Source organism: Trichoderma citrinoviride, assembly GCF_003025115.1.
Source record: "Trichoderma citrinoviride strain TUCIM 6016 unplaced genomic scaffold BBK36scaffold_1, whole genome shotgun sequence".
Classification (NCBI taxonomy): domain Eukaryota; kingdom Fungi; phylum Ascomycota; class Sordariomycetes; order Hypocreales; family Hypocreaceae; genus Trichoderma; species Trichoderma citrinoviride.
Genome location: NW_020194709.1, coordinates 2,928,399 through 2,941,446, shown reverse-complemented (window position 1 = coordinate 2,941,446; position 13,048 = coordinate 2,928,399). Strand labels below are relative to the sequence as shown.

Genomic DNA, 13,048 nt, shown 5'->3' with positions numbered 1-13,048 from the left:
AGATAGCATGAAACAGCAAAACAGAACAAGTGCTAGCTGGACAAACGGCGGCTGGTATATAGCTGTTACATATCCGCAACATCAAGAGCAGAGAAACAAAAAATGAGATACAAGCTGGTATTTCCCCTTCCACTCCCTGATTATGTCCGACACCCAAAAAAACGCCTCGCTATGCCTGTTTGGCCCAGGGTAGACACATAGATTTGAACTTGCTCCCACAATCTTGGTCTTCTTCTTCTCTTCTCTTCTTTTTCCGGGGCACAAACGGCGAACCGGAAATTTACACCGACTGCTACTGTAGTTTTATTTATCGCCGTCCCAGACGTTGCGGAACTCGTCAGAGTCAGAAACCTGGTAACTGGGGCTATGGCGGTGTTCATCTTCGTGTTCGGCAGAGGCCCATGGCGTGTCATTGTCCTTCGCGGCGGGACTTTGGTACCCGTCGTAGCCCTGTGATGCTGCTGTTGCTGCTTTGGCGCTGCTTTGAGCTTCGTGGTCAGATGTCGATGGCGAGTCAGCCGGGGCTGGTTCGGGAGGTGGTGCAGCAGCCTTCTTCGACTTCTTCTTCTTCTTGATGACAACCACCGGGGGTAACTGGTCAGAATCAGACTGTTGGCCGTGCTGGTGTGATGGATGTGTTGAGCTGGCTGCTTTGCTGCTACTACGTCCCTGCTGTGAGGTGTGTGATGGGGAGGATAAGATTCTGGTCTCCGATCTGCTTGCCCAGGACGCATAGCGTTCCCTCAGTGGCTCGCTCGCAGTGATGACTGGGTACTGTTCCCGTGGTGTAAGCGTAAGCACATGCGCAGTTCCGGAAGATGAGCCGTCTTGACTTACATTCCAATCGCCGAATTCCAGCTGCCGGGCCTTGGCGTATATGTGTTCCTCATCAGGATCAATCTCTGGCTCCTCAAAGGTACCGTGGGTATTCTCATTCATCTGGTCAACTCGAGCGGAGCTGGATGATCCATTTCCATTACCATTGCCCAGCAATGGAGATGTGGCGTTCACCTCTCCCGGCTTCGGAATCCAGTACTTCCCCTTACCACCCCGTTCGTACCGCATGCCTTCCTGCAGTCGAGCGTATCTTGACCTGGAGTCTTCGTGGGCCATGATCCTGTCGCCAGAGTCGAATATCCGGTAGCCGTATTTGTCTCCCCTGAACGTCTCCTTGGAATCTTCAATGAGGTCTTTGATACCAAAGGCATCCCGGATGGCATAGTTGAGTGGCATGCGAGCCGACTGAATGCGATTATCGGCAAAGTCGTGCCAGGAAAAGGCATACCAGTGAGCTACGGCGAAGATAGGCATCTCCACGCAGATGAGAGCGTCTTGTATAGCCGCGGCGAGGTTGTCGCGAGTGTAGCCCTGAACATCGTCGGGGATGGCGCCGAGCCAGACAAGGATTGATAGGAAAAATCCCTGCCAATAGGAGGCAAAGATGATGAGCTTGATACACAAGAACTTGGGGACGGGCCGAAACGGTATCAGGTCGCGGTGCATGCAGACCCAAAACAGCCCGAGCGAGTACAGGCTGATGGTGACACTGATGTTGTAGATGATGCCGCTCCAGAAGTAGCCGGACTTGGCTCCGATATATCCCTCCTGATAGGTGCCTGTAGCCTTCATGATGATGGCCGCGAGAGCTAGGATAGGCTTGAGCCACGCATACTGAAGGATCCCTCGCTTGATGGCCAAGAAGGTATGCGGATCCGAGATGTCCACCTTGGGCAGAAAATGGTTCATGGGCCACAGATGATGCACCGGGGCCCGGCCGTGGGTCATGATGATGACGGCACGCTCGCCGCCCAGGTAGTTGATGAGCAGCTGGAAGAAGGTGTATATCGTAAACGCCTCATAGATGTCTCGGATCGGGTCCACGAAGGCGGCAGCCCGCAGAGACACCATGCTCGTCCACGACGCGATCGAGTAGATGGGCACCATGAGCAGGATGCGGACGACGTAGCGCTGCAGCAGCGGCTTGCGATAGTTCTTTGCCTGGAGCCATATCGAGCTGTTGATGTCACTGATTAGCGCCTGTCGACAGAGAGCGAGAGCAGAGGCATGGGGAGCTGACATTACTGATAACACCGTTGCGACCACTGACGCAACGCCTGCTACTATCGTGGTGGCAGTGGTGAACTTCTGGCCGGTGCCATGATCCGGCATGATGGCGACGACGCGACTCTCTGAAGATTCGGAAATTTGGGGGAGAGCCGGGACAAGGTATGGAGAGAGAGGGAGCAGGGAGGCAAAAGCTGGCAGCTGTTTAGCTCATGGCTATGCTGCAGAGCTGCGCTGGCGAGGGGCGAATCTGGAGCTGTGACACAGCAAATCTTGCGATAACGGCAGCTGTGATGGGAGTACGTATGGCAAAATAACAAAAATCAGGGATAACGAGATCCAAGTGTGACGAAGCTCGCCAAGATGGGGGAGTTGTGAGAGACAAAGATCGACTTGTCATAGTGCCCCGTTGGACTGAAGCACAAGGGCCTCGCGGCCGGAGCTTGGACCGGGGCAAGTACCCGCCCGCCAGCGGTTGGCGCGGGAATACCTTCAGATGATGCACAACGCATGTGCACATGCAGCTTGCATTTAGAGGGAGCTCCACTGGCCGCTAGTGGCCCTGCGGCGCGCGACCCCTGCTGGAGACGAAATTTAGCGGGCAGCTCCAGTGGCTGTAGGGGGGGGCTGGAGCTAGCCGGAGCTGACTGCGGTGACAGATATTCAAGGTTCGGGGCGGATGGACGCCAATCCCAACAAGCAGCGATTCATCAGCCTTGCACCGCCAAGACGAACAACCCAGGTTCTCTTCTCCTGAACATACTACTACCGCCTTCAGAGCCATGCACAAGAGCAGCAGTGCTCGAGCCTTGAGCAGCGACAGACGCCAATTGCGATAGCCCCGACTCTCGGACAGCGGCGGCGACGGACAATGACCCAGGAGAGCTGGTGGGCTTGGGGAAGCTCTGCGAAGCTGTTGTAGAGATGGCGGGCTTCAATTAGTGAGGGAACCTGGAGGGATGGAATGGTCGTTGTGGTTGGGGGTGCATACTGACAAGTGCTTCCGTCTAGCGAGTTCCTCGTCTTCATCATCGTCTCCGCGGCCCTTGCCATCTTCTTCCTGCTGTACTTCAACCGACTGTTCGGCTCCATCGTCTCGTATGGCATCAGGACCTGGACATGGCATCGATACCGCATATACCTCGACATACAGGCGCTGCAGGTCTCGCTGCTAGCCGGCCGTATATTCTTCACCGGCTTGCGATACCACGGCGCCAATGAAACCTTCCTGGTGCAACACGGAGACATCACCTGGCGATACTGGCTGCGCCGCGTGCGGGAGGTCAGCATATCCGCGTCGAATGCGAACAAGGAAAACGTGGTATCGGAAAGGGAGGCTTCTCCTACTCTACCATGCCGCATCAACGTGAACCTTGTCGGCGTCGAGTGGTTTGTCTACAACCGCAGCCCGGCATACGACTCGGTTCTTGCCGGCATTATTAACCCGACCTCGCCCGGCTCGAGCTCCAGCACAGGGACCTTTGACGAGAAAGGAGACGCAGGGTTACGATCGCGAAACACGAAACACGATGACTTGTCCGAACGAGAGCCGCCGATATCCCGGGACAGGAGCAACAAGCCGCTTAATGGAAACGGGAGGTCAGAATTGGGGAGTCGACCCAGCACCGGCTCCAGCAGCAGCAGCAGTAGCGATGAGAGCGATCATGACGAAGTTCTCGAATTGCCATTCATGCTCAAGCTTTTCCCTATCCAGATCGAATGCCAGAAGGCTGCGGCGGTGATTGGGAATGACAACACAAAGGCAATCCTCATTGTGAGGGCCGATTCACTTTCCGGAGTCGTTGATGCCACAGAGACCACAACGGTGGATCAGTACAGACAGGTGTTCAAAATCGAGCTGGACCATCCCGTGGTGGAAATGCTGGACAACCTCGACTATAAGGAAGATCAGGTGACGCGTGCCAGACGGGAGCGGGAGAGCGTTGCCCGTGAGGCACATCATGCTCCCAGGAAGTCGTATTTCCGTCAGCAAAGGCGTAAGGCGCTTAGCTCCCTGCGAAACCTGGTGCCGTACTGGCGAAGATCTGTCGAGTCCTTCTCGAGCGATGCTCGGACTGTACGGGGCGCTGTGGCGGCCCATGCCCCTGGCGTCATCCAATGGCAAGGCTTAACACGATATCTCGACGATCAGGACATTGATGACAAGACTCGCTGGGCGCCAGTTGAGTACGCTGCCGTTTCGACCATTCTCGACAGCCCTGCCTGCCAGTTGACTGTGTATTGGGATGCCGTCAGCAAGGTGACTGAGGATGCTCATCGCCAGAGGCAAATGAACCCTTCTTTGAATATCAATGGACTGGAGCCGCCAGCTTGGGGAGTGCAGATTTCGGTGAAAGGGGGGACCATGAACTACGGACCATGGGCCGATCGGCAAAGGGCCGATCTGCAACGCGTGTTTGTGCCCTCACTCTGCAAAGATGCCACTGCCGCCGGGCCTCTTCCTGTTGGTGCATGGAGAGTGCCTACGCAGTTTGACCTGCTGGTGGAACTTGATGACACAGTCACGCTGCGCATTCCAATACGGGAAGAGTCCAAGAACTGGCGCTGGCGTGGTAAAGAGCCACTCGTCAAGCAGGAAACGGCACGAAATACGCGCAAGCAGCGGAACAGAGGCAAGAAGAACTCCAAAAGCGAAGCGGTCCAGTCTCGACCCTCCGGCTGGCTCGAGTTCAAGATCCCTCAAAACTCGACCGTCCGATATTGTATGGACATGGTCCCGAGCTCAGCTGGCTTCAAGACCAAGCTGAATGTCCACTTGCCGACTACTGAGCTGTGGAGTAGTGTCAACCATGACTTGCTCTGGCGATCTGGCCCTCAACAAATCTCGTGCGATCTGTCAACTCCTCTCTCGTGGAACACGCTGCGTAACTGGCATTTCAACGTGGCCTGCGACGGCATGGACATGTTTCTGCTGAGAGATCACGTCTTCCTGATTGTTGATTTGGTGGACGACTGGGGAGCAGGGCCTCCCGCCGAGTATCTCGTCTTTACCCCTTTTCTCTACCACCTCCACCTCAGCCTGCAGAATGTGAAGATCTATCTCAACGTTAATGATGAGAACATTATTGACAAAGCGACGGCAATGGATGACAATACCTATCTTATCCTTTCAAGTCCGGAATTGAAAGCAGAGACTTGCATACCCCTTGACAAGTTTCGACCGAGCAGAAACAGTATTCCTTTTGATGTTCGCGCAGACACCCTCGACTTGGCACTTCACGCCTCCCAGTCAAACACGCATGCGAGCTTTGTCAAGTCTTCGGAACTGGGTCATATCGAGGGTTTGGGAGTCGTCGGAAGCTATCAATACAACGCCACGACATCGCCCGCCAACACGGACACTTTGGTTTTGGATGTCCATGCCCAATCACCTTGCATCCACCTCTACGGATTCTTGGTTCGATACTTCATGGTACTCAAAGACAATTACTTTGGCGAACACGTACATTTTAAGACTCAGGACGAGCATCAAGAGCAACTGCAGGCCAAGTTGCAGAACCCAGATGCCGAGTTGCCGGCTGTCCGCCCGCCTCCCAAAAAGTCCAACGATCTCGATGTCATGTTGGCCATCAAATTGGACGATCCTCGCCTCTTGGTACCAACGAATATCTACTCTGCCAAGCGCTATCTGCAGGGCGAACTGGCCTCTTTCTCTCTAGACCTGCGTTTCACAAACTACTACATGGATATGGAGCTTGATCTCAGCCCGTTAAGCCTGTCTCTGGGTAGCTCGGATAGCGATCGAGACTCCCGGAGCGTGTCTTCCTCCGATACGCAGCTGTTTATCGATGGCATCCGCGTGTTTGGCCACCGCACGTTCGGCCTGCCACCAGCAGAGCCGACGTATCTGTGTAACTGGGATGTTTCTGTCGGCGCAGTTGCTGGAGAATGCACAACTGACTTTGTAGCCGCCTTGACTAAGGCAGCGCCAGCATTCGGCTTCACGTTTGACGATGTGGAAAACGCCCTGGTTCCCTATTCCTCTTTGGTCTTCTACGATGTCACGTTTGTTCGTCTTACTGTTCAGTCAATACGTCTCTGGATACACGTGGAAGAGAGCGTCTTCTGCTTCTACACTGATGCCATCGACGTCAACAGCAATGACTGGGCCCGGTCACATTACTCTAAGCGCGCCAACATACTCATACCGAATGTTCAATTCTCGTGCATCAACGCGGAATCGGCAGCCAGGCACAAGTTACGTCCCCAGCACCCTGTTGAGACCCAAGCATATCTGAAGACGGACGTTCGGCTTGCCACCGTCGGGCGGAAGTTCAAGTTCTCAGAAGAACGCAAACTACAACAAGACCTGATTCGTCGCGAGGATCAGCGTACAGGCCGGACGCCGTTCCTTATCCTCCCCGGTACAGGCGGCGATTTTATTCCTGAGCAGGTCGACCCTCCTGCACAGTGCATGCCCCCCCCTCCCCTGCCCCTCGTTGATGCGGACTACGACAAGCTCTCAGCGCCGAGTATGATGAGCTCTCGCTCACGGAGGGTCACGCGCCAAAACTCGTTTCTCTCCTTCTCTAGCTCTTCAAGCGGTAGCAATGCCCGTCCGCGCAATAATCGCCGTGTTAAGCCTAGGCCCTCGAGGTTTGGAGACAATTTGTCAATACGGTCCGCAGCCATGAAGGGTTCCCGCTCAGCAAACGATAGGGGGCCCTCTCTTTCTCCCGGTAGACGATCGTCCTTTTACAGCACTGTCGGCGACTTCTCCGCACAAGAGAACCCTGAACTGTCGCCTATTGCCTTCTCGAGCCAGTATTTCACTCCAAACTTTCCTTTAGATGGCGTCAGGCCGGACTCTCGAGATGCCGCTTTCCCGCCCATTGAGGACGAAGATTTCGAGTTTTTCAACCGACTGAAAGTGGATTTGAGCGATATTGATCCGGCCGATCTCAGTGAAGACCATGCTCAGTCGAGTACCATTATCGAATTCCCGTCTGGAATAAGCGCCTTTGTCACTCCTGAAGCCATTCGCCATGCGACCATCTTGCTGGCCGCCTTGCAACCGTCTGAGCCCGAAGATGTGCTGGACTCTCTCCAGTCCAGCACTCTTAGCGAGATATTCAAGTCCAGAAAAGAGGCGCACATTCGTGGAGAGATGTCTGATCTAATGGTCAAAGCACCCAGAATCAACGTTCGGTTTCTAAACTCGTCAACCCTGGATTCACCGGATCCATCTGAAGAAGAGCTGGACCAATATGACCTGACGATCTCAAAGATCTCGCTCATGAAGAGAACCGCAAAGGAACAGGGCGCCGCCGACTCCAGGACATCCATGGACCTGCGTCTAGGCTCCATCGAAATGTCCGCCTCGGAGCGCCTTTCATCTGTCCAGAAACCCCAGGCAGCCATGATGCTACAGATCGATGGTGTCAGAGTCTCGTTGGGGGCCAAGGAAATCACGTATTTCGATGCCGACATTGGCTCCGTCGTTGGAAGCACTGCATCAGGAAAGATTGAATATCTGGCTTCCTTGATTCACCGCACGGGGAATGTTGCCGCAGAGCTGGGCCGGCTGCTGACAGAAGTCAATGAGCACCATTCCACTTGCGTAAGGTACTTTGTCCTGCGTCTTTTGCAGGTGGGAGAGGCAACAAACGACCCTTCTTTCCTCATACGCCCTTCCGCCGTTTTGCGATCCGCAAAGCAGCACTTGAGAACGACAGACTCCTGGAAGATGATTACGCGACTTCGCCAGATCTGGGATACCAAGAATGAGCCGGAGAAGTCTCGCCTCATACAAGAATGCTGGGGCCAATCGCTGACTCTCCCATCGGATACAGTTCAACGTGTAGTGAGCTCTTTCGAGAGATGGAGGAACTGGGACCTGGGGAATGTCTCAAGCGCTCTCCTGCTGAAGAAGATATTCGGCGATGTCCACACCGACGACAGACCAGATGATGAGTTATATCCTCTCCTTGGTGCCTGTAAGCTTGGCAATATCTGCCTTATTCTTGATCCGGGGCCGAAACAAAACAAGATTGGCCTGGTGGATCTCACTGCACGAGTCGAGAGAAAAATGGCCGACCCTGCCGCTGCCGTTTTGAGAACTATTCCTGTCACCGTGTTGAATATCTGCTGTGGCGAGGCCGGTGTCAACTTGAACTGGGAGCTTTGTGTTCTTGCCGACGATATTCTGCGGCTCTACAACAAGAACCAGAGCCAGGGTCCTTCTGTGCCCCTTCCTGTCCAACAGCCACTTAAACAGGTCGCAAAGGCAGCAAAGAAGAAATCGTCTGCATATCATTTAGCTCTTGAGCTGATCAAGGGATCCATTGAGCTCGAGACAGTCAATCTGAGTGCAAAGACGTTAGGCGATGGACTCAAAGCGTCCTTGCTCACATTTGATACGGTGGATGGTGCAACTCTCACAAGTCTCATGCTCAACTGCGATGCCGTCACCTCAATGCTGCACAGTCATGCTCATCAACTTGGCATGTCCCAGTTTCGGAGACCAAGTCTGTGTGTCTCTCATGAGTTCCGAACAGCTGATGAAGGGCCCGCGCACAAGATTAAGGCGACGGCTAGTAGCCAGAGCTTGACTCTTGCCGTCAAGCAGGATCCCATCGGTCTCATGGAAGTTCTCGACCTCCTCTTCAGAGACGAAATCGCCCAGCTCTACCGCTTGAAGACTCAGTTTTCAGAGTCGCCAAAGCCGCAAACCTCAGAGGTCGAGACAGCCAATCGCCCCTCCAGCTTCAAGATAAACATCGCCACGTTCCTCGATGCTTACGAGATCAGGCTACCTCTGATACCAACGCTCACGTATCAGATCTCCGGTGTCGTGGTGCGAGCAGCGTGTGCGGCCAACTCCTCGAAAGAAGTCATCTTTGACTTTGACATCAAGGAGAATTTTCATGAGATGCAAATCAATGTAAAGAACGAATCTCGAACTATATCTTTGTTACAAATACCGCCCACCAACGGACGGGTCACACTGAGCCAAGGCCAAAAGGCCGAGAGTATCTTGAACGTGCTCTGCTCCGTGGAAGTCATGCGCCTCGATGCGTCGGCCATATATAACCTCCTCACGGCGCTGAACCGACCACAAATCTCCACTGCCATTGAAGAGGTACAGCAACAGTCCAAGGCCATACAGGAGCATATAGAGGACATCTTTGGAGCCAGCGAGGACAAGAAAGTTGAGGAGAAGTCGAGCTCGAATCTCGTGTATGCCGTTCATCTTACTATGGCAGGACTGCAGGTTGCTGCCAAAACATCGTTGAAGAATGATACGGAGGCAATTGCGCACGTTCTCTTCTCCATGGATAAAGCATATTTGAGAGCGTCCAATCGCCATGAAGTTCACGGCCCTATTCTGAAGTATCCAGAGATCCATTTGAACCTCAGGCACGTTGGCTTCGACATTGAAAGAGGAAAAGAGGGCAATATGAGGTCGTGCGGCAACTTTGGCGCGAGCTTCACAGTGTCTGCCAGCTCGAGTCCTGGGGAAGACGGCAATGACGAGTGGTCGTTCAATTTCAGAAGCGACGATTTGGACGTGAGCTTGTCTCCGGAAACGACCTCGACGACTGTTGATGTGCTGGGCTACCTTGGAACAAAGATCAAGGATCTAGACACCTCCCTAGAATTGGACTATCTGAGGAAATTTCGACAACCGAGGCCGCGTATCTCTCTTAATGATGACGAGGTCCTGCCAGAGTATCCAGATATTCTTGATTCTATCTTGGGGTCGGTTGTGTATCGCTTCGAACTGCGCAACATCCGCGCTTCATGGAACGTTGCAGATGAAAGCGGTCATCAGGAGAGCGATGAAGAAGATCTGGTGCTCTCCGTCAGGCTTATTGAATTTGGCACAAGGACCAAGCGATCCGCGCGACTGGCCATCGAAGACTTTCAGCTCCAAACTGTGCCCCCCGGCCAGGACCGGAGTATCCGATCTCTGCATTCAGCGCTTCTCCCGCAAGTCATTTTCAACATTGCTTACTTTTCCACGCACGATGCGCGTCGTCTGGCATTCCAAGCTGTGGGTGCGTCCTTGGATTTGAGATTAACTTCGGCCTTTATTGTCCCTGCGGCGAACTTGGTGGAATCGATTTCGCTGTCAGCGAAGAATGTGCGGCGAGCATCAGTGCAGTGGAACACCGAGGCGGCGCAGAACAACAGTAACAGTAAGAAGCCTGCGAGCGCGCCGCCGAGGACGGAGAACTCACGGAGCGCCCTTGGCAATAAACGACTGGAGAGCTTGCTCATGGACGCCGATTTCGCAGGCGCGGTCGTTCATGTATCAAGCGCCAAGTCTGCTGCTCATGGCTCTGCTCGACTACGCAACGACCGCCCATCGCTGGCAGGGAAGTATGGCCAATTCAGTACAGACGACTCTGGAAGCGGTGCGGTACTGCGCAGTCCTGGGCTTGCGTGGAAGGCAGAATATCGAGACAATGGCCGGGATAATCCTGCATTGTCGGGCGAGATCAAGATTGACGCTTCGAGCAACATTCTTTATCCGTCGGTTGTTCCTCTTGTGATGGATATCGTGTCGAGCGTTAAGGAGGTGGTGAGCAAAGACAAGGACAGCGAACCCGCTTCGAAGCCCGAGCCGCCAAAGATGAAGCCTGAAAAGTCTGGAAATGAGGACAACATCCTCACAGCGGACCCTAGTTTGATGCTGGGCCGTGTCAAGCTCAACCTGGGCCTGCGCATCTACAGACAGGAATTTTCGTTGAGCTGCCAGCCCATAGCGCGGGTTGCCGCAACGACGAGCTTTGAAGACGTTTACTTTACGCTCAACACGGTCTCGTCGCAAGAGCACGGAAATTTCTTTGCCATATCTGGTGTTCTCAACAAGCCGGCAGCTTCGGTACAGCACGTGTACTCGAGAGAATCTACTGCCAGCTTCGAAGTCGACACCGTCACCCTTTCGTTCATGAACAGCAAGCACGTCAGCGGGACAAGCGGAGTGTCGGCCATCCTCAGCGTGAGCCCCATGAAGATTGCGGTCAATGCCAAACAAGTACAGGACTTTTTGCTGTTCCGTGAAATCTGGTATCCCAAGGACCTGAGAAACGCAGACGCCGCAGCACCGTTGCCAAAGCTGGTCACGGAGACATCGCAGGGCCATTTGGTCCAAAGGTACCAGCAGGTAGCCGCGACAGCAGCCTTCCCGTGGACGGCAACCATATCCATTGCGGCTCTCGATGTGAGCGTAGACATGGGACAGGCGATTGGCAAATCAGTCTTTCAGATCAACAAATTCTGGGTGTCATCCAAGAAGACGTCAGACTGGGAGCAGAACCTCTGTCTCGGGTTTGAAAAGATTGGTATCGACTGTACCGGTCGCCTGAGCGGCTTCGTTGCGCTGCGGCACTTCCGACTACGAACCTCGATCCAATGGCCGAAGCGGGAGGAAGCACTCAACGAGACGCCCCTTGTACAGGCGTCCATCGCCTTCAACGAGCTACGTATCAAGGCTGCGTTTGACTACCAAGCCTTTTTGATAGCAGACATTACTTCGCTGGAGTTTCTGATGTACAACGTGAGAGATGGCAGCCAGGGTCGAGGAGACCGCCTGGTGGCAGAATTTGTTGGCGATGCTGTGCAGGTGTATGGCACGTCGACGTCAGCCGCCCAGGCCGTATCGCTCTACCAGGCTCTACAGAAGCTGATGCAGGAGCGGAGGGAGAACTTTGAGTTGTCGCTTAAGGAGATTGAGAAGTTTATGAGACGAAAATCTACAGCGACACGACTCTCCGTGTCGGCAGCCACGAGGGCTCCCAAGCTGCCAGAGGACGACACAATGGCCAAGTCTCCGATCTCGCTCGATACAGATGTGGTCGTGACACTGCGGGCACTCAACCTGGGCGTGTTTCCCAACACGTTCTACGATCACCAGGTGTTCAAGATGGAGGCGCTGAATGCGTACGCGCGGTTTGCGGCCAGCATCGAGAATCGGCGGATTCACAGCATGCTGAGGATGACGCTGGGACAGCTTCGGATCGGACTGGCAGGCGTCAGGAACATTGAAGCACCGAAGACGCTTAGTGAGATGTCTGTGGAGGACGTGGTGCAGCGGGCCACGGGATCACGGGGTGGTACGATCCTCAAGGTGCCTCAAGTTGAAGCGGTCATGCAGACATGGCAAGCACCGAACAGCAACCACATCGACTACGTGTTCAAGAGCGCCTTTGAGGGCAAGGTCGAGGTCGGGTGGAACTACTCGCGCATCAGCTACATCCGGGGCATGTGGGCGAAGCACAACAAGTCGCTGGAGGAGACGTGGGGCCGGCAGCTGGGGTTGACGGCGGTCAAGATCACGGGCGTGCCGGAGGCGGAGGAGGGCCGGCGGGAGGGCGGCGAGCGGCAGAAGATCACGGCGGAGGTGACGGTGCCGCAGTCCAAGTACGAGTACCTGGCGCTGGAGCCTCCCATCATCGAGACGCCGCAGCTGCGCGACATGGGCGAGGCGACGCCGCCGCTGGAGTGGATTGGGCTGCACAGGGACAGGCTGCCGAACCTGACGCATCAGATTGTGATTGTGTCGCTGCTGGAGCTGGCGGGCGAGGTGGAAGATGCATATTCGCGGATCTTGGGGTCGTCATAAGGTTGACGGAAGGAGGCGTTTTCGGTGTGAGTCAACTTTACAGTAGTTTGGCGAAGGGAGTCAGTCTGTGGCGTTGTTGTCATTTGTGTTTTGTGTATTCTACATTGCTTTCAACTTGATCTACCTTTTCCACAAGAGTTGGACGGCGAGTGACTGGTATCATGTGCAAGCACCTAGATCTGAGTAATGTGTCGAGAGGTGAAAGGAAAGATGTACTCGGTATCTACTTTGGATGTTGGAGCCCCAACTTGTGGTGTAACAGCTTCTTGCAACACGCTGCTTAATACATACTATACTTTTCACTGTACGAGCATGATCTGAAAGCTCTCCCGAGCTTCATCAAGCCTCGCTGAGCTTTTGCCGTTGTATTACTGTACGAGTACGATCCATTCA

The 13,048-nt window shown here is 54.3% G+C and overlaps 2 protein-coding genes across 2 annotated transcripts; one reads left to right on the top strand and one right to left on the bottom strand.

The window, feature by feature from the left end:
• Positions 1-261: 261 nt before the first annotated feature.
• On the bottom strand, positions 262-2,220 carry BBK36DRAFT_1176025 (seven transmembrane receptor, rhodopsin family). Its single transcript, XM_024895998.1, has 3 exons — positions 2,078-2,220; positions 838-2,014; positions 262-774 (listed from the first exon to the last, which is right to left on the bottom strand). Exons 1-3 carry the CDS (start codon positions 2,167-2,169, stop codon positions 304-306), a joined length of 1,740 nt encoding a protein of 579 aa, XP_024754248.1. The 5' UTR covers positions 2,170-2,220; the 3' UTR covers positions 262-303.
• Positions 2,221-2,988: 768 nt separating this feature from the next.
• BBK36DRAFT_1155707 (hypothetical protein) lies at positions 2,989-12,655 on the top strand (the record flags this gene model as incomplete). The annotated part of the gene is made up of 2 exons (XM_024893857.1): positions 2,989-3,005; positions 3,076-12,655. 2 exons carry the CDS (start codon positions 2,989-2,991, stop codon positions 12,653-12,655), a joined length of 9,597 nt encoding a protein of 3,198 aa, XP_024754247.1.
• Positions 12,656-13,048: the final 393 nt, after the last annotated feature.